This window comes from Ovis canadensis, chromosome 1, assembly GCF_042477335.2.
Source record: "Ovis canadensis isolate MfBH-ARS-UI-01 breed Bighorn chromosome 1, ARS-UI_OviCan_v2, whole genome shotgun sequence".
Lineage (NCBI taxonomy): Eukaryota > Metazoa > Chordata > Mammalia > Artiodactyla > Bovidae > Ovis > Ovis canadensis.
The window spans coordinates 194,176,135-194,196,906 of record NC_091245.1 but is presented as its reverse complement, the minus strand read 5'-3'; the positions used below and the strand labels follow the sequence as shown (position 1 = coordinate 194,196,906).

The 20,772-nt window shown below is 38.4% G+C and overlaps 1 protein-coding gene across 1 annotated transcript in view; it reads left to right on the top strand.

Moving 5' to 3' along the window:
- Positions 1–20,772, top strand: part of UBXN7 (UBX domain protein 7) — a 50,603-nt gene that overhangs the window by 10,414 nt on the left and 19,417 nt on the right. Inside the window, exons 2-3 of the mRNA XM_069556877.1 lie at positions 9,024–9,171; positions 12,489–12,556. Of these exons, the coding sequence (XP_069412978.1) occupies positions 9,024–9,171; positions 12,489–12,556 (216 nt within the window). The remainder of the gene's footprint in view (positions 1–9,023; positions 9,172–12,488; positions 12,557–20,772) is intronic.

Here is a 20,772-nt window from a genome sequence, read left to right as displayed (position 1 = left end):
CCTGAACCAACTCCCCTCCCTTAACACTCAATTTATTGTTACTGGATGTCAGGTGGAAGTGGGTTTTAGGGGCTTTGGAGAAGGCAATGGCAACCCACTCCGGTACTTTTGCCTGGAAAATCCCATGGACAGAGGAGCCTGGTGGGCTGTAGTCCATGGGGTCGCTAAGAGTCAGACACGACTGAACGACTTCACTTTCACTTTTCACTTTCATGCATTGGAGAAGGAAATGGCAACCCACTCCAGTATTCTTGCCTGGAGAATCTCAGGGACTGCGGAGGCTCATGGGCTGCCGTCTATGGGGTCGCACAGAGTCGGACACGACTGAAATGACTTAGAAGCAGCTGGTGGCTCAGGTGGTAAAGAATCTGCTTGCAATGCAGGATACCTGGGTTCGATCCCTGGGAATATTTGCTGGAAAAGGGAATGGCTACCCACTCCAGTATTCTTGCCTGGAGGATTTCATGGACAGAGGAGCCTGGTGGGCTACAGTCTATGAGGTTGCAAAGAAAGTGAAGTCGCTCAGTCATGTCTGACTCTTTGTGACCCTGTGGAATGCAGCCCACTAGGCTCCTCTGTCCATGGGATTTTCCAGGCAAGAGTACTGGAGTGGGTTGCTATTTCCTTTAGGGAATCTTTCCAACCCAGGAATCGAACCTGGGTCTCCTGCGTTGCAGGCAGATTTTTTTTTTTTTTAACCATCTGAGCCACCAGGGAAGCCCAGAGTCTTGGGATGGCAAAGAGTTGGACACAACTGAGGGACTAATACTTCCGTGTCCTTCATTATCTCCTGGAGTTTGCTCAAACTCATGTCCCTTGGATCGATGATGCTATCCAGCCATCTCAACCTCTGTCACCTGCTTCTGCCCTCAATCTTTCCCAGCATCAGAGTCTTTTCCAACAAATTAGTCCTTCACATCAGGTGGCAAGAGTATTGGAGCTTCAGCACCAGTTCTTCCAATGAATATTCAGGACTGATTGCCTTTAGGATTGACTAGTTTGATCTCCTTGCAGTCCAGAAGACTCTCAAGAGTCTTCTCCAGCAACACAATTTGAAAGCATCGATTCTTTGGTGCTCAGCCTTCTTTATGGTCCAACTCTCACGTCTGTACACAGCTGTTGGAAAAACCATAGCTTTGACTATATGGCCTTTTGTCGACTAAGTGATGTCTCTACTTTTTAATACTCTGTCCAGGTTTGTCATAGCTTTCCTTCCAAGGAGCAAGCATCTTTTAGTTTTATGGCTGCAGTCATCAAGTGCAGTGATTTTGGAGTCCAAGAAAATAAAATCTGTCACTGTTTCCACAAGTAATTGATATATCCTTAACTCTTCAGTTAAGTGTTTATACTTTCAAAAAGGGTGTTTGTTTACCCAAATTAATACCTTAAGTGGTAGCATTTTAGGCAGCATCATAAAGTGAAAAAATTTCTTAGGCATTTAGGAAAAGACTTTTGGGATAGGCAGACCATATTTTGATGGGCCAACTTGCTTGAGGATTGGTTTTAAAGCTCCTGATTTTCATGGCATCTTCTATTTTACTTCAGAACTCACAGGTTCTCTAAATGGTTCCCATAACAGGGGTATTGAAATTCAGATAGTTGAAGAGTGATGAGAAGGATGACAATAACCATTTGGATGCAGTGGTCATTTTTATTTGTTTGTTTATGTTTTGCTATGCTGCGAAGCTTGTGGGACCTCAGTTCCCTGACCAGGGATTGAACCCTGGCCCCAGTATTGAAAGGGCTGAGTCCTAGCCACTGGACTGCCAGGGAATTCCCAGCAGTGATCATTTTTAAGCTGAATTTCGTTACGAAAAAACTTCAAAAGGAGTGAAAGCAGTCAGGATTGGTTGCTGTTATAGTAGAAGAGAGTTTCAGTTCCCCATCAGCATGTTCTTTGTACTTTTTGTAGTGCTTTAGTGCAACGTGGTAAGCACCTCAAGAGACAAGAGCCAGAATGGTGCAAATTTCAGCCACTTAATTCTCTGAAAAGAAAAAGATCAGTAGATGTCATTCAGAAACTATTTTTATAAGGCAAAAGTTACAGTTCATTCATCTCTTGCTAAAATAAACAACCAGAGTAGTTTACCTGTGTGAACCTTTTAATTTTCAGAAACTGCTGTGTGGATGAGTAAATTAAAATGGTGGAGTACAACAGACACTGAACTTTTAGACTAGCATTTAAGAAATAGAATAACATAACCCAGTATGCCTAGACATAATGTAAAAATACTAAAAAGGCACTGAAACAAAGCCTTAGGTTTTATGAGTAATAATATGGAAATTTTTCATCAAATCTGTGCTGTTTATGCCCCCAGTGAAAGTGAAAGTTGCTCAGTCGTGTCTGACTCTTTGTGACCCCATGGACTGACATATACAGTCCATGGAATTCTCCAGGCCAGAATATTGGAGTGGGACTGGAGTGGAGTTTGTATTAATTATCTAACATAAAGTTGTCTACCAGAATATTTGAATTCCTCTTTTCCCTCAAAAAGTTGAATTTGTTTTTGTTTTGAGATTTCATTTTTTAAAGTGTTTTCTAATGGTGAGAATGTAAATCTGTACATATTAGAACTTGAGAACTTATTTAAAAAATTACTTTTTATTGAAGTATAGTTAATTTTTGCAGTGTAGTTAGTGTACAGCAGAGTGATTCAGTTATACGTATTCTTTTTTCATATTCTCTTCCATTATGTTTATTACAAGATATTGAATGTAGTTTCCTACGCTATACAGTAAAGCCTGTTGTTTGTCTATTTTATATGTAGTTTAGAACTTGAGAACTTTTGGTTTAGCCTGACTGAGAATTTAAGGAGAGAGAACTGGTTTGAGAAAAGTAGGAACTGGCCAGTTGAGTGAGTATCCAAAGGCTGTAAGATAGAAGAGCTAGCAGAGACAAGGATAGCGATAAAGCCTTGTGGAAAAGTAGTGTCTGTTCCTGTATTTACTTCAGAGTGAGGAAGAGGGGTCACAACTTAGCAGGTGGGTATTTGGTATATTGTCAGGAAAAATGAGGGGACCGATGTGACTGCTATCACTCTCCATATCATGCAAAGACATGGCACTATAAAGCGCCACCAGAGGATCTGCCTTGGTTACAAAGACATCTGCAGCCGGAAGAAATGGCACAGAGGGCTTAGTTGCTCTGTGGCATGTGGGATCCTTCCAGACCAGGGATTGAATCTGTGTCCCCTGCACTGGCAGGTGGATTCTTAACCACTGGATCACCAGGGAAAGTGAAAGTGTTAGTTGCTCAGTTGTGTCCGACTCTTTGTGACTCCATGGACTGTACCCGCCCCCGCCCCCCCCCCCCCCCACTGGCTCTGTCCTTGGGATTTCCTGGGCAAGAGTACTGGAGTGAGTAGCCATTCCCTCCTCCAGGTGATCTTCCTAACCCAGAATTTGAACCCGGATCTCCTGCATTGCAGGTGAATTCTTTACTGTCCGGGCCACCAGGGAAGTTCTTTTTTTTTTTTTTTTAGACTAGCATCTTAGATGTGTATTTGTCAGCTTTGTGACAGAGCTTTAGCTACTCTATCATCTGACCTTTTTTTGTAGCTTATGATTATCACTTTATATTGAGATAATACCATTTTAAAAATTGTATGTGATGCTTTAAGTGGAAGTTTTATTTTAAGTTCATTTTTCCTAAATACCCACTTGCTGTTAGTGATTTCCACAGTGTAACCATATCGCTTTTATAAGGGAAATTTAAAACATAAATATATGTGGTTTAAAATTCAAAGAATAGAGGAATTCTCTGGCAGTCCAGTGGTTAGGATCCAGTGCTTTCACTGCCAGGGCCCTGGTTCAGTCCCTGGTTGAGGAACTTAGATCCTGCAAACATTGGCTTGGCCACGAAAAAAAAAATTCAAAGGATATAGAAGGCTTTTTTGATTGAAGTCTGGCGCTTCTTTCCCTGTGTACTGACTGGTTAGCTGAAGTACTATGAGATAGTTGTAAGCCTGCTGGATGTTGGTAACACGCAAGCAAACGATAGGGCTAGGGCTGGGGATACTGAGACAGAAACGAGTCCCTATGTTAAAGAAGCTCCTGCTCTTCTGGAGGAAACAGAAAGTAAACGAGCATTTAATGCTTAGCAGTATATCCATGTATGTAGTAGAGTATCACAGCGGTGAGAGTGGGGAGGAGGTAGTATAGAGAATGCTCAGCACAGGAATTGACAGAAGTAACGCTTACAGTGATTCCTGAGCGTGCATGAACTGGATGAAGGGGGAGATAAGGAGAATAAAGACTTTGCAAGCATGTAATTTGGTGTGGCAATCCTGAATTTGTAGGATGGTGAAGAGGAGAGGCAAAGCCAGAGAGATAGGCTGAGGTCTGATCACAAAGGACTTGCCAGATCATAAGGACTTTGAAATTTATACTGTAGGTGTCAGAGAGCCATTAAAGAATTTTAAGCCATTTGTGTGTATTTGTGTTTGTATTTATGTATGATAATTACACTTGTATTTTAGAACATAACCTCAGCAGCAAGGTGGAAAATGGAATGATGATCAGTTAGGAGCCTATTGCAGTAATCTAGGTAAGAAGAGTTAAAGACTTGACTTAAATATTTATTTTAAAAAATGTTTCAGTATGCCTCACTGGGCTGGCAAGGAAATAAAGAATATTCAGAAGCTTAAATATTAAATGAAATTGGGAATGAGATGTTAGCTAGGTTTAAGCTTTCACCCTGGTTGAATTTGCCCAAACTGGATGGCTTTGAATTTCTCTTTTGATAGCCTTATAGGGCACAGGAAACAAGCCTGTTGCCTTTCTAAGGAGAAGAATCTGCAAAGAGACCCTTTCCATTCATGACACTGGGACCTTCGCATTTGGGGAGTAGTAGGAGAAATCTTCACTGAGAATTTATAGCAAGGATTCTTAGAAGGTCACATTTCCCATGTGGTCGTATAAAACTTCAGGCCAAGAATGTATTTTAAATAGCCTCTGTTTGGTAGTGCCCTCAGGTACCTTATAAAATCTGTTAAATCATCTTCTCTGAGAAGGGGTGTACCTTCAACCCAGGCTTCATAAATCTACAGATTAAAATTCTAAGCCACTGGAGATCACAGTCAGAAAAATCACAAAATGCACAAGAAACCATGGCACAGTGGGCAAGAGACAGTGAGCACTAGAAACTGCCAGATAGTTTATCTTTTGTCTCTGTAATTCCTGTAAGTTTGATTCATATATTAGAATAAATGAAAAAGATCAAAGTAAGAGTATGAAGTAAGGGTCTCTGAAACATGACCAATCAGATGAGGAAAAAACCCAGAACTTCTAGTTATAAAAAATTAAAACTAAAAGTTCGTGAGGGCTTCCCCAGTGGCACTATGGTAAAGAATCTGCCTGCAATGCAGGAGATGCAGGTTTGATCCCTGGGTCAGGAAGATCCCCTGGAGAAGGAAATTGCAACCCACTCCAATATTCTTGCCTGAAAAATCCCATGGACAGCAGGGCCTGGCGGGCTATAGTCCATGGGGTTGCGAAGAGTCAGATGCAGCTGGTCATAGCACAACACAAAAGCTCGTGAACAGGCGAAAGACAAATTGGCAGGGACTTCCCTGGTCCAGTGGTTAAGAAATCCATCTTCCAGTGCAGGGGACACTGCAACAGAAGGTCGATGCATCCCTCACTAAGACCCTTAAAAGAAAATGTCTGAGAATTTTTCAGAATTGGTAAAAGATAAGTCTTTATGGTTGAAGTCCAGTGAATCCTAAGAAGGATAAATAAAGTCAGCCCCAGCAAATCAGAGTGAAACTGCTGAAGACCAAAGACAGAGAAGATCTTAAAAGCAACTAGAGAGAAACAACAGATCGCTATAAAAATGTTTTCCTTTAGTCTGGCAGCTTACTTCCCACAAGCAGTAGCAGAAGCCAGAAGACACCGGAATGCTATCTTCAGTGTACTGGGAGAAAATAACTGTCAGCCCTAAAATAGAATATCCACTGAAATTCTTTCAGGAACAATGGCAGAATAAAAGGCGTTATCAGATCAAAAACAAAAAACCAACACACCATCAGTCTTGGCTGGAGGAGACTCTAAGGGACAAAATTCAGGTAGAAAGAATATCATCTCAAATGGAAAGTCTGAGATGCCTTTTTTTTTCTTTTCCATTGTGGTTTATTATAGGATATTGAATATAGTTCCTTGTGATCTGAGATACTTTTTAATGCTCACAGAATGTCCCACCAAATAGATTTACAATTTAGATTCTACTACTGTTAGCCATTTATGTTGTCCAGTTTTTCTGTATTAATTGAAGTTATATTGGACATGTATATAGACATGATTATGGATTATGCATGTATTTTATATAGATTTATTTAGACTAGATTTATATAGATTATTTAGACTTGTATAGACTTATATAGGTTTATCTAGACTACAAGTCCAAATTACTGGGTCAAAAATTGTAAAGGGTCTTTTTATGTTTCCTGATAACATTTTATAAAATTGATTTCTTAGGACTTCCCTGGTGACCCACTGGCTAAGACTCTGTGCTCCCAATGTAGGGGGCCCAGGTTCAATCCCTGGTCAGGGAACTAGATCCCAAATGCTGCAACTAAGAGTTCATATACTTCAACTAAAGATTCTGCATGCCACAACAAAGATCGAAGATCTCATGTCACACAACTAAGACCCAGTGCAGCCAAATAAATATTTTTTAAAAATTGATTTCTTAAAGGGCTTTACCAGTTTACATTGCGTCAAACAGATTATGTTTGCTTTACTGTACAAATAAATGAGTAACTATGTAATAGGACCAGCTTTAAATGATGAAGATTGACATTTCGTAGCAGATTTTGATTTAATTATATCTTTGACAAAAAATGTAGCTTCTCTCCCATTATTACAAAAATGCTTCCTTTCTGATAGAAATTGCTAACTGAACTGCATTCTTTCTAATGAAGTAGTTCTAACTTTCTAGGATACAATGTTTTACTTTATTTTTCAGTTTATTACAAATATTGAATATATAGTTGGTTTATTTAAAGAAATAGCAAATAAATGCTTTATTTAGTTTTTGTTTCATTATGAAATTTCACACTAATCAGGCAACAGTGTAGAATTAAATAATTATTTTTTAAAAAAAGAAAGCAAGATCCTCTATGACCCATCTCCTAGAATAATGGAAATAAAAACAAAAGTAAACAAGTGGAACCTGATTAAACTTAAAAGCTTTTGCACAACAAAGGAAACTATAGGCAAGATGAAAAGACAACTCTCAGAATAACAAACACACGAAAAGATGCTCAATATCACTCATTATTAGAAAAGTGCAAATCAAAACTACAATGAGATATCACCTCACACCAGTCAGAATTAGTCACTTGGTTGTGTCCAATTCTTTGCGACCCCATGGACTGCAGCATGCCAGGCTTCCCTATCCATCACCAACTCCTAGAGCTTGCTCAAACTCAATGTCCATTGAGTCGGTGATGCCATCCTACCATCTCATCCTCTGTTGTCCCCTTCTCCTCCTGCCTTCAGTCTTTCTCAGCATCAGAGTCTTTTCAAATGAGTCAGTTTTTTGCATCAGGGGGCCAAAATATTGGAGTTTTAGCTTCAGCATCAGTCCTTCCAATGAGTATTTCAGGACTGATTTCCTTTAGGAAGAACTGGTTGGATCTCCTTGCAGTCCAAGGGACTCTTGAGAGTCTTCTCCAATACCACAGTTCAAAAGCATCAATTCTTTGGCCCTCAGCTTTCTTTATGGTCCAACTCATATCTATACATGACTACTGGAAAAACCATAGCTTTGTCTAGATGGCCCTTTGTTGGCAAAGTAATGTCTCTGCTTTTGAATATGCTGTCTAGGTTTGTCATAGCTTTTCTTCCAAGGAGCAAGCATCTTAATTTCATGGCTGCAGTCACCATCTGTAGTGATTTTGGAGCCCAAGAAAATAAACAGTCTCTCACTGTTTCCATTTGCCATCTATTTGCCATGAAGTAATCGGACAGGATGCCATGATCTTAGTTTTCTGAATGTTGAGTTTCAGCCAACTTTTTCACTCTCCTCTTTCACTTTCATCAAGAGGCTCTTTAGTTCTTCTTCGCTTTCTGCCGTAATAGTCATTCTTCTAGTCAGAATGGCCATCATCAAAAGGTCTACAAACAGTACATGCTGGAAAGGCTGTGGAGAAGAGGGAACCCTCTGGCACTGTTGGTGGGAATGTAAATTGATACAGCCACTATGGAAGATGGTATGGAGATTCCTTTAAAAAACTAGGAATAGAACCACCATATGACCCAGCAATCCCAATCCTAGGCATATATGCTGAGGAAACCAAAATTGAAAAAGACACATCAGTCAGTGTTCACTGCAGCACAGTTTATAGTAGCTAGAACATGGGAGCAACCTAGATGTCCATTGACAGATAAATGGATACAGAAGTTGTGGTGCATACACACAATGGAATATTACTCAGCCATAAAAAGGAACTTGAGTTAGTTCTGATGGGGTAGATGAACCTAGAGCCTGTTATACAGAGTGAAATAAGTCAAAAAGAGAAAGATGAATATCATATATGCATGTATATGAAATCTAGAAAGATGGTACCAAAGAATTTATTTGCAGGACAGCAGTGGAGAAACAGACAGAGAGTAGACTTAAGGACATGGGAAAGGGGAGGGGAGGGTGAGATTTATGGGGAGAGTAACATGGAAGCTTACATTACCACGTGTAAAATAGGTAGCCAGTGAGAATTTGCTTTATGTCTCAGGGAACTCATACAGGGGCTCTGTGTCAACCTAGAGGGGTGGAATGGGAAGGGAGATGGGAGGGAGGTTCAAGAGGGCGGGGACATAGATATACCTATGGCTGATTCATGTTGAGGTTTGACAGAAAACAAAATTCTGTAAAGCAATTATCCTTCAATTTAAAAATTAATTAATTAAAAAAAATTCTAAGGGAAAAGTGCTATTAATTTCCTTGGGCATTCTGTCTTCTAACGTGAACTGAATGTAAGAAAATGTCTTTGTTTAACTTTTTTCTTGTTTTTATACTATTTCAGGTGCAAGTGAAAGTGTAGGGAAACATATGCTTGAAGCCTGCAACAACAATCTGGAGATGGCAGTCACTATGTTTTTGGATGGTGGAGGAATCGCTGAAGAGCCCAGTACCAGTTCAGCAAGTGTCTCCACTGTCAGACCACACACAGAGTATGAATTTAATATTTATTATTAGGAGCTACCTGCTGCCAACATTGAGCAGTTACGTTTTTGTCAATTAGATTAATTCTCTATTTTGAACAAATAAAAAGTTGAAAGCAGGTGACAATTTTTATACTTACGTGCTTTAAATTCTCTAGAGCACTGTCAAGTCTATTATTTAATCCTCAGAAGAGTCCTATAGGTGGGTATTATTTTCCATGTTTTACAGAGGAAGCTGAAGTGTAGCCATTTCCCCAAGCTATGCAGCAATTAAGTAGCAGATATGCAAGTAGAGCCCAATAAAAGTCAGATTTCCCATTTTTAGATTTTCTTACATTGTCCCAGGAAAGTTTTGAATTGTCATGAAAATTTTTTGAAAAAAATTCTAATCCTTTATAACTTTAAATAACTATAGGTATCTGATGTTTAGAAGCACCTTCAGCATATAGAAGTGTAATATATGGAGAATAGTAATGTACTTATCAAATGACAAGTACATTGATGTTTTCCACCCTTTACATTTGATACCAACGAGAGTTTAAAATGAGTATCTGTTAGGCAAAATTCCAGTAGTCTTTGGAAAATATTAGAGGTGAATGATCCTCAAATGAAAAACATTGATTTTTGAATCAAAATTTCAAAGATACTTAAATAAGATTTTAATACAGATAGCCCTTCATAACTCTTTAATGTTTACAAATGATAGAATAGGCCAAAGGTGCAGATTTTATATTTACTAAGTTAGAAACAGAAAGTAAGCCACAGAAACATTCCAGGACATGATTGCTTTTTTTTAAAAATCTAGTTCCAGATTCTAGAGTAGTATACTGTTTCCCCACAAAGTGTGAACTTTAAAGATTTTTATTTGTATCTTATGAAGTTTTTTCCTGTCTGTATTGGTTTTGTATTTCAAGTTCAGTAATCCAATCTCCACCAACATAACTCAAATCTTTAATGGAAATCAATATGAAAATACGATTTAGTTTGTAACAGGTATTCATAGCTGACTTGTGGGGACATACCAGTCTTCACTGTTTAAAACATGTTTTCTTAGTTGTACTTAAAAATACTTTTGATTAATGGATGTCTTTTCCTACTGAATTACGTTATAATTTGGCTTAGCTTATTTGTATTACTAATTGATTAGCATTTGATAGTGGCACCTACTTCCTAAGCCAGTGTCAGTGGCTCAAATGGTAAAGAATCTGCCTGCAGTGCAAGAGACCCAGGTTTGATCCCTGGGTGGGAAAGATCCCCTGGAGAAGGGAATAACAGTCCACTGCAGTACTCTTGCCTGGAGAATCCCCTGAACAGATGAGCCTGGTGTGGTCCATGGGGTCTCAAAGAATTGGGCACAACTGAGTAACACCCTAGCCTACTTTGTAAACAGGTTTTCTTTCTATACAGTTCACCTTCTGTTCCATTCTTCCATTTCATTAGGTAGCCAGCAGTCTTGGAATAATGACCTAAAATATGTCTTTCTGTATAAGGACTACTAATTAAGCCATGGCCCTAATTGATGTATTTCATCAGATTTAAGACTTGTTTCTAGAGTAATTAAATTGCCCTCTGTGTGAAAGTCACTCACATGTGTCCAACTCTTTGCGACCCCATGGAGTATGCAGTCCATGGAATTCTCCAGGTCAGAATACTGGAGTGGGTAGCCGTTTCCTTCTCCAGGTATCTTTCAACCCAGGGATCAAGCCCAGGTGTCCTGCATTGCAAGCGGATTCTTTACCAGCCTAGCCACTAGGGACACCCAAGAGTACTGGAGTGGGTAGCCTATCCCTTCTCCAGGGGATCTTCCCAACCCAGGAATCAAACCGGGGTCTCCTGTCTTGCAGGCAGATTCTTTACCAGCTGAGCTACCAGGAAGCCTTAGATTGAGATAATTCTGTACATGCATACACATTCACATAAAATGTAAAATGAAGTATACCAATAATGGAAAGATCTATTCAGGTAAAAGTTGTCTGTTAAGATATCTTTTTCTTAAGATAATGGCCTGTTCTTTGGTGAAAGAGATTTAATAGAGCGTCTATTTCTTCAGAGTATTGCAGTTCTGTTTGCGAGCAGTGACTGAAATCCAGTAGGAAAGAGTTTTTAAAGTAATACTGAATTATCGTTTATGCTTCACTCATTTGGCTTATTGTAGATTTCTTGGTCTGACTAGTTCTTTATTTACAGTATGTTAGTTTTTGTTGACAAATGAGTATTGATACTTCATTAAATAAACCATGTTTTGATGTTTCAACTTTTAGGTGTCAAAAACAGAGCCTTAAGCTCAGTTATTACTATCAGAAACACCTGAATGAAAAACATTGGCCTAAGTTAAATTAACATTTAAGAGGAATATATTAAATTTGGAACTTACTACATGCTATGAACATTAATCAGCAGAGTTTTGCATTTGAATTAAAGCTAAAATAACCAAATGATATATAAAGAGATATGTACCATTTTTACAGCATATCTAAATGAGTATTGTTCGCTAGAAGAGATGGATTATTAGTAAACCCTCTGGAGGTAAACTCTGAAGAATTTCTAGGCTTTTAAAGATGAGTGTTTTTTCCTGTTATTAGTGTCTCTTTAATGAATAATCAAGAGTGCTGTCTAGGTTGGACTTCCCTGGTGACTCAGTGGTAAAGAACCGCGTGCTAATGCAGGGCATGCAGTTTGATCCCTGGGTCAGGAAGATCCCCTGGAAAAGAAAGTGACAACCCACTCCAGTATTCTTGCCGGGAAATCCCATGGATGGAGGAACCTGACAGGCTACAGTCCTTGGGGTCACAAAAGAGTTGGACATGACTTAGTGACTAAACAACAAAACAGCAACTACTTACTTTAGTTCTCGTCAAAACTAGTATAAAAGTAACTGCCTGTTTAAACTTACATTAATATATCTGTGTTTTAATTCACTATTTAATGTAGTAGTGATGTAATATTGCTTTTATTAAGCTCATATTTTTCCATTAATTTATTCCCTGAACCTTTTTTGTGTGTGTATAAATTTCCTATCTTCTTTTTCCGTAAGAATTTAGGGTAGGGAGCTTAAGAGGAAAGGCACAGTATTTTTTATTTTTATGTTTGTTCTCTTTCTTAAGCCCATTTGCTTTGTCTATGCCAGGTACCTTGTCCCAGTTGATCTCTATTTGGAAATCACCCAACAAGCACTTGTCATAATTTAATGTGGTTCCTTAAAGTCACTAAGTCTGTTGTTCATTTTACTTGTTAATTTGAATGTATTCATAATAATTACAGTGAGAATAGGTAGCAGAAAAGTTTTCATTTGGATATTTTCCCACTTATTTCTTTTTTCTTAATAGAGAGGAAGTTCGTGCCCCAATTCCTCAAAAGCAAGAAATACTGGTGGAACCAGAACCTTTGTTTGGTGGTAAGTTTACCTTTTTTTCCTAGCTTTATTTGCCTTTATTGTTGCCTTCAGGATTTTAATGAAGCTATCAAAAGATGTGAAGGCTTGCTCAGAGATTATTATTTCAAGTACAATCACTTCTTACCTTGTAATTCCATACTGCACTGAGGCAAGTTGCACAGTTGGTTCTTTCTGAGGAGTGAATCAGATTAAAAAGTTGATAGCTTTTTCAGAAGGCCAAAAGGAGGAAAATAAGCAAAAGGAATTGCTGCCTTATAATGGAAACAAATCTATCATTAGATAAAAGACTCTGATTGGTTTTTTTTTTGAATACCCATTTGACTGCCATGTCCTTATTGTCTTGATACACTATGTCTTCACTCGTTTTTTATTTTAAGTATTTATTTATTTGGCTATACCAGCTCTTAGTTGACGCATGTGGGATCTAGTTCCCTGACCAGGGATTGAACCCAGGTCCCTTGCATTGGGAGCGGAAAGTCTTAGCCACTGAACCACCAGGGAACTCTTATTTAATTTCTAAAAGTGCTATTCCTGTATTGAAAAAAGGAGAAAATAATCTCTAATCCATGCAAAAAATTACGGTATCAGTCTAGGGTACATAGAGAAGATGGTAGGAAATAGAACATTGATTAAAGAAAAATTATAGTTTTTTAAATAATACAATAATTATTATTGTATTTTATTAAAAATATTTATTTATTTGGCTGCATCAGGTCTTAGTTGCCCCAAGGCATGTGGGATCTTAGTTCCCCGACTAAGGACAGAACCTTTGTCCCCTGCATTGGAAGGCAGATTTTGTTATTCTTTAAAAATTTGGGTGGGGGCGATAATTGCTTTACAATATTGTACTGGTTTCTGCCATACATCATGAATCAGCTACAGGTATACATATGTCTCCTTTCTCTTGAACCTCTCTATCTCCCACCCCATCCCATCCTTCTAGGTAGTTACAGAACACTGGGTTGAGCTCCCTGTGTCACACAGCAAATTCCCACTGGCTGTCTGTTTTACGAATGGTGGTGTGTATGTTTCCATGCTACTCTCAATTCGTCCTGCCCTCTTCTACTGTGCCTACAAGTCTGTTCTGTATGTCTGTGTCTCCATTGCTGACCTGCAAATAGGTTCATCAGTAACATCTAGATTCCATATGCATGAGTTAATATACAATATCTGTCTTTCTCTTTCTGACTTACTTCACTCTGAATATTGGGGTACATGTGTTTCTTTCAGTTATGGTTTTCTCAGGGTGTATATTTAGTAGTAGGATTGCTGGGTCACATGGTAGTTCTACTCCTAGTTTTTTTAAGGAATCTGTACTGTTCTCCATAGTGGCTGTATCAATCTATATTCCCGCCAACAGTGCATGAGGGTGCCCTTTTCTTCACATCTTCTCTAGCATTTATTGTTTGTAGATTTTTTTAATGATGACCATTCTGACCAGTGTGAGGTGATACCTCATTATAGTTTTGACTTGCATTACTGTAAAGCTCTTAAAGGAAAACACCAGCAGTACAGTCTTTGACATACATCATAGCAAGATCCTCTTTGAGCCACCTCCTGGAGTAATGGAGAAAAAAAAAGCAAAATGGAAATATACAAATGGGATTTAATTAAACTTAAAAGCTTTTGCACAATGAAGGAAACAAATAAGATTAAAAGACAACCCTTAGAATGAGAGAAAATAATTGCAAAGAAGATAACTGACAAAGTATTAGTCTCCAAAATATACTACAGCTCATGCAGTTCAGTACGAGAAAAACAAATAACACAATCAAAAATGGGCGAAAAACCTAAACAGACATTTCTCCAAAGAAGACACACAGATGGCCAGCAAACACGTGAAAAGATGCTCAGCGTTGCCTATAATTTTATTTTAACAAGACTTACCTTTTGTGAGCCAGATATTTTAGGCATTAAGAGGTATATTAAAACTACAGAAGATAAGGAACTTCCCTGCCAGTCTAGTGGTTAAGATTCTGCATGTCCCACTGTTATATTAAAACTACAGAAGATAAGGAACTTCCCTGCCAGTCTAGTGGTTAAGATTCTGCACTTCCCACTGTTAGAGGCAAAGGTACCATCACTGGGTGAGAAACTAAAATTTTGCCTGCCATGTAGTGTGGCCAAAAAAACTTAAAAAGAAACCCAAACCCAGAAGAAGAAGTTATGATTTGTATTGTGTATATTGAGAATAGTGATTCCAAAAAATAGGTATATAAGAAGTCGGTAGGCAGGCTAAAAGAAGAAATAAGTTATAAGAAAAAGATGAAGAAAATTATATAAACCATGTCTTTTGATTTGAAAAATCCAGATAGTTGAGAGTTTTAAGATTGATCTTTAACCTGGCAGCTTTGGAGTTTACTGTAGAAAGAAATAAAGAATGTACTTTCCAGCATCAGAAATAAAGATGAGAGGAAGATTCAGAAATAAAGATGGGAGAAAGAGCACTATAAGGTCTGAATGCCGGGAAAGTCTCATGGATGGAGGAGCCTGGTAGGCTGCAGTCCACGGGATCGTTAGGAGTCGGACACGACTTCACTTTCACATATTGGAGAAGGAAATGGCAACCCACTCCACTGTTCTTGCCTGGAGTATCCCAGGGACAGGAGAGCTGGGTGGGCTGCCGTCTATGGGGTCGCACAGGGTCGGACACGACTGAAGTGATTTAGCAGCATTGAAGAATAATATGTGCTTTCTGCTTTTTTTTTTTTTTTTTTTTACATATAAATGTAATGGAGCTCAGGAATAATGCCCTTGGAAGCTTTCTCTTTCCTTTATTGCAAGGAATAAGGCAGGATCTTTGTGTGGGGAAGACTACAGTAAATGGGTTCTATCCTGTTTTACTGTTTGAAGCGAAAGAGTTTCTATTTGAAACATCACTTTCTTTTATCTCTGGTTTGATGAGAGTCAGGGGTAAGAATGACCTTATACAGTTAGGAAATCAGTCTTAACTTTCATTAGTAGACCTTATTATAACTTTGAAAAGGTTTTTGGAGAACTGTTTTCTTATTAGGAGTAGTATCGATTTAAAGTATGTTTCTCAAAGTGTGGTCTGAGAGTCCGTGGTACCCTTTCACTGGGTCTGTAAGAACAGAACCATTTTCATAATAATACTAACTGGTTATTTGCCTTTTTCACAGTGTTGACATTTGGGCTGATAAATGAGAAGCAATGATTGGTCAAACTACTGCCGTCTTAATTAAATCAGGACAGTAAAACCAAACTGCTGCTACTTGTTGAATTCTTCACTGATACACACTTGCAGTTTTTAAAGAAAGCCAATTTTACTTATTAATGTTCTTGGCAAAGCAATAAAAATTAATTTCATTTGATCTTGACCCACATTTTTAAACTATTCTTTTTGATGAAATAGGATGTGTACATAAAGCACTTCGTATACTGAAGTGCTCTGGTTACTTTAAGGAAAAACACTTGTACTTGTGTTTGAGTTGAAACCTAAACTAGCTGCTTTTTTTTATGGAACACTATTTTTCTTGAAAGATTACTAACAAACTGTAGTTATTTAGAGTTAGGCATTTGGCAGACATTTTCTTGAATGTGAACAAAGCCTGTTAACTGCTTCAAGGCAAACAACTGACATTAATTGTTGCCAGTCATTTAAGGAAAAAACAGCTTTCATGCAGAACTTAGAATTTTAGAAAGTTTATGTCCATGATTGTGATCTTGTTAGCTTCCTAGTATTTAAAGGCTTTCCAGTGAGATTCAGTTCAGTTCAGTGGCTCAGTTGTGTCTGACTCTTTCCGACCTCATGAACCGCAGCACACCAGGCCTCCCTGTCCATCACCAACTCCCGGAGTCCACCCAAACCCATGTCCATTGAGTTGGTGAGGCAGTCCAACCATCTTTTCCTTTGTCGTCCCCTTCTCCTCCTGTCCTCAGTCTTTACCAGCAGCAGGCTCTTTTCCAATGAGTCAGCTCTTCACATCAGGTGGCGAAACTATTGGAGTTTCAGCTTCAACATCAGTCCTTCCAATGAATACCCAGGACTGATCTCCTTTAAGATTGACTAGTTGGATCTCCTTGCAGTTGAAGGGACTCTCAAGAGTCTTCTCCAACACCACAGTTCAAAAGCATCAATTCTTCAGCACTCAGCTTTCTTTATAGTCCAACTCTCACATCCATACACGACTGCTGGAAAAACCATAGCCTTGACTAGATGGACCTTAGTCGGCAAAGTAATGTCTCTGCTTTTTAATATGCTGTCTAGGTTGGTCATAACATTTCTTCCAAGGAGTAAGCTGCAGTCACCATCTGCAGTGATTTTGGAGCCCCCCCAAAATAAAAGTCAGCCACTGTTTCCACATCTATTTCCCATGAAGTGATGGGACCATCTGCCATGATCTTCGTTTTCTGAATGTTGAGCTTTAAGCCAACTTTTTCACTCTCCTCTTTCACTTTCATCAAGAGGCTCTTTAGTTCTTCTTCACTTTCTGCCATAAGGGTGGTGGCATCTGCATGTCTGAGGTTATTGATATTTCTCCCAGCAATCTTGATTCCAGCTTGTGCTTCCTCCAGCCCAGCATTTCTCATGATGTACTCTGCATATAAGTTAAATAAGTAGGGTGATGATATACAGCCTTGACGTACTCTTTTTCTTATTTGGAACCAGTCTGTTGTTCTGTGTCCAGTTCTAACTGTTGCTTCCTGACCTGCATATAGGTTTCTCAAGAGGCAGGTCAGGTGGTCTGGTATTCCCATCTGTTTCAGAATTTTCCACAGTTTATTGTGATCCACACAGTCAAAGGCTTTGGCATAGTCAATAAAGCAGAAATAGATGTTTTCCTGGAACTCTCTTGCCTTTTCGATGATTCAGCAGATGTTGGCAATTTGATCTCTGGTTCCTCTGCCTTTTCTAAAACCAGCTTGAACATTTGGAAGTTCACGGTTCATGTATTGCTGAAGCTTAGCTTGGAGAATTTTAAGCATTACTTTACTAACGTGTGAAGTGAGTGCAGTTGTGTGGTAGTTTGAGCATTCTTTGGCATTGCCTTTCTGCTCAACTGGAATTCCATCACCTCCACTAGCTTTGTTTGTAGTGATGCTTCTTAAGGCCCACTTGACTTTACATTCCAGAATGCCTGGCTCTAGATGAGTGATCACACCATTGTGATTATTTGGGTCATGAAGATCTTTTTTGTACAGTTCTTCTGTGTATTCTTGCCACCTCTTCTTAATATCTTCTGCTTCTGTTAGGTCCATACCATTTCTGTCCTTTATTGAGCCCATCTTTGCATGAAATGTTCCCTTGGCATCTCTAATTTTCTTGAAGAGATCGCTAGTCTTTTCCTATTCTGTTGTTTTCCTCTGTTTCTTTTCATTGATCATTGAGGAAGGCTTATCTCTCCTTGCTATTCTTTGGAACTCTGCATTCAAATGGGTATATCTTTTGTTTTCTCCTTTGCTTTTCACTTCCCTTCTTTTCGCATCTAATAATAATCTGATGAGATTAGTGGTGACATTAACAGTTATTTTTTAAAATACTTTATGATGAAAAGGTCAAATTTGGAATGTTTTGCATAACTCAGTGAACAAATATTTTCAAGCCACCAAAGCACACTGTTACAAAATTGTACATGGGTGAAATACCTCTTCTGATCAATATGTATTTGTATATGCAATATATGTTAGATATCTGCTGCTGTTTAATAGATTGTTTCAAAATTTAACATCCTGAAACAACAAACGTTTGTTATATCACCATTTCTATGTGTTAGGAATCCAGGTGTGGCTTAGTCGGGTCCCTCTTCTATGGTCTCTCAAGCGTATAATCAAGGTGTCATGCAGGGCTACAGGCATCCCAAAGCATGACTAGAGGAAGAGTCTGAATTCACTTATGTGGCTGATGGTTTACTGGAGACATCATCAGTTCCTTACCACAGAGCAAATGAGAGAGCCAGAGAGGACAGCTCAGGATGGAAGCCACCATTTTTGTAACCTAATTATTGGAAGTGACATCCTGTCACCTCTGCCTCATTCTGCTTGATCCTGCCCATGCTCAAGATGTTCATGTACAGGTCATGAGATAGGGATAATTAGGTGCTGTCACAGAGCCTGCCTACCACATAGACCAGTAGATTTAAATGGAGCAGAGTATGAAAAGTTCATTGATAATATTTCAGATTCCATGTTGCTACCAACCTTTGGAAATGGCAACCCACTCCAGTATTCTTGCCTGGAGAATCCCATGGACTGAGGAGCCTGGTGGGCTGCAGTCCACAGCGTCACAAAGAGTCGGACAGGACTGAGTGACTTTACTTACTTGCTTACTTACTTAACCTACCAACCTTTAAGAAATTACCTCTGATTGAGTTTGGTGTAGTAGCCAAGGAAAATGTTCACAATTATCTTAAAACTGTTAAAATACTCTTCTCTTTTACAATTTACATGCCTGTGTGAAGTTAAATATTTTTCTTCATATACTTGAATTAAAAGAGTAGCAGCAGATTGAATGCAGAAGCAGATCTAAAAATTCAGGTGTCTTCTCATACTAGTTATTAACAGAGATTTGTGAAAATGTGCAACAGTGCTGCTCTTCTCATAAAGCTTTTTTTCTCTGTTTCTCCCCTATTCTGACTGTGAAGCTCCGAATGAATCTCTTTTAGCTCTTTGCAGCTTAGTTTCTTTGACCTCAGTGACCAGTACTCTTACTTTGTGGGTAGTAGAGTAAGAATAAAGAGGACTGATGTTTACTTTTAGCATATGGTTTGGAAGAGTCTGGAAACCATGTATGAAGAGGCAGGCAGGAGTAATAATTAATAATGGTCCTGAAGCTAGAGGTGTAATGGCCTGAGGAGAGGTTCTTGCTTAGACTTAGGATAAATAAGGGGGAAACAAATGGGAATAGGTCATGAGTCCAAGAAATACGAGGGCAGTTGGAAAGCTAGCAGTAAGGACCTAGATGAATCTCTAGGAGATTGAGAAGGGCTAAATTGGAGGCAGGGTTGGGGGAGTGAATATGTATATGTGTAAAGAACATAGAATGTTGATTGGCCTGCCACTGGTAATTTCAGAATAGAAAAAAACTACCTTTTATATATTATGTACTACCTCTCTAATAATAATATGCTTTCTTAAGCAGCTGTTCTATGTCTCACCCGAAGATAATTCTTATTATGGTTAACAATTGGTTAAAACTTTCTTAATTGTTATGGGTAAATAGTACTTGATAATGAGTTTTAAGAAATCATTGAGAAATTATTACTGCTAGAAACATATTTAAGATAGGAACTCTCAAATAAAAATAGTTCCAAGATTGAAAAGAATATTTCTTGCTTCTTCTATATAAAGAGAGGGAGAGAGAAATAATGCAATATTTAAATTTTATAAGTTTAATAAAATTTAAAATAAATTTGTATAATTTATTCAATAAAATAAAACAATTTATATGTAAAATTCAGGTTAAATTTGAAATTCAAAGCAAAGTTAAAATATAGTAGCCTCTCATTTTTACCAAATTCCTTTTCCTAGAGATAATATTGTGATTCTTTAGTGTAAATACTGATATGCATATGTGCATAAATGATATGTGCTAAATCGCTTCAGTTTGTGTCCAACTCTTTGGGACTCCATGGACTGTAGCCCACCAGGCTCCTCTGTCCATGGGATTCTCCAGGTAAGAATACTAGAGTGGCAAAATGGATTAAAGATCTAAACGAAAGACCAGAAACTAAAACTGTTAGAGGAGAACATAGGGAGAATACTCTCCAACATAAATCACAGCAGGATCCTCTATGACCCACCTCCCAGAATATTGGAAATAAAAGCAAAAATAAATGGGACCTAATTAAAATTAAAAAGCTTCTGCACAACAAAGGAAACTATAAGCAAGGCGAAAAGAGAGCCTTTGGAATAGGAGAAAATAATAGCAAATGAAGCAACTGACAAACAACTAATCTCAAAAATATACAAGCAACTCCTGCAGCTCAATTCCAGAAAAATAAATGACCCAATCAAAAAATGGTCCAAAGAACTAAATAGACATTTCTCCAAAGAAGACATACAGATGGCTAACGAACACATGAAAAGATGCTCAACATCACTTATTATCAGAGAAATGCAAATCAAAACCACAATGAGGTACCATTTCACACCAGTCAGAATGGCTGCAATCCAAAAGTCTACAAGAAGATGTGGAGAAAGGGGAACCCTCTTACACTGTTGGTGGGAATGCAAACTAGTACAGCCACTATGGAGAA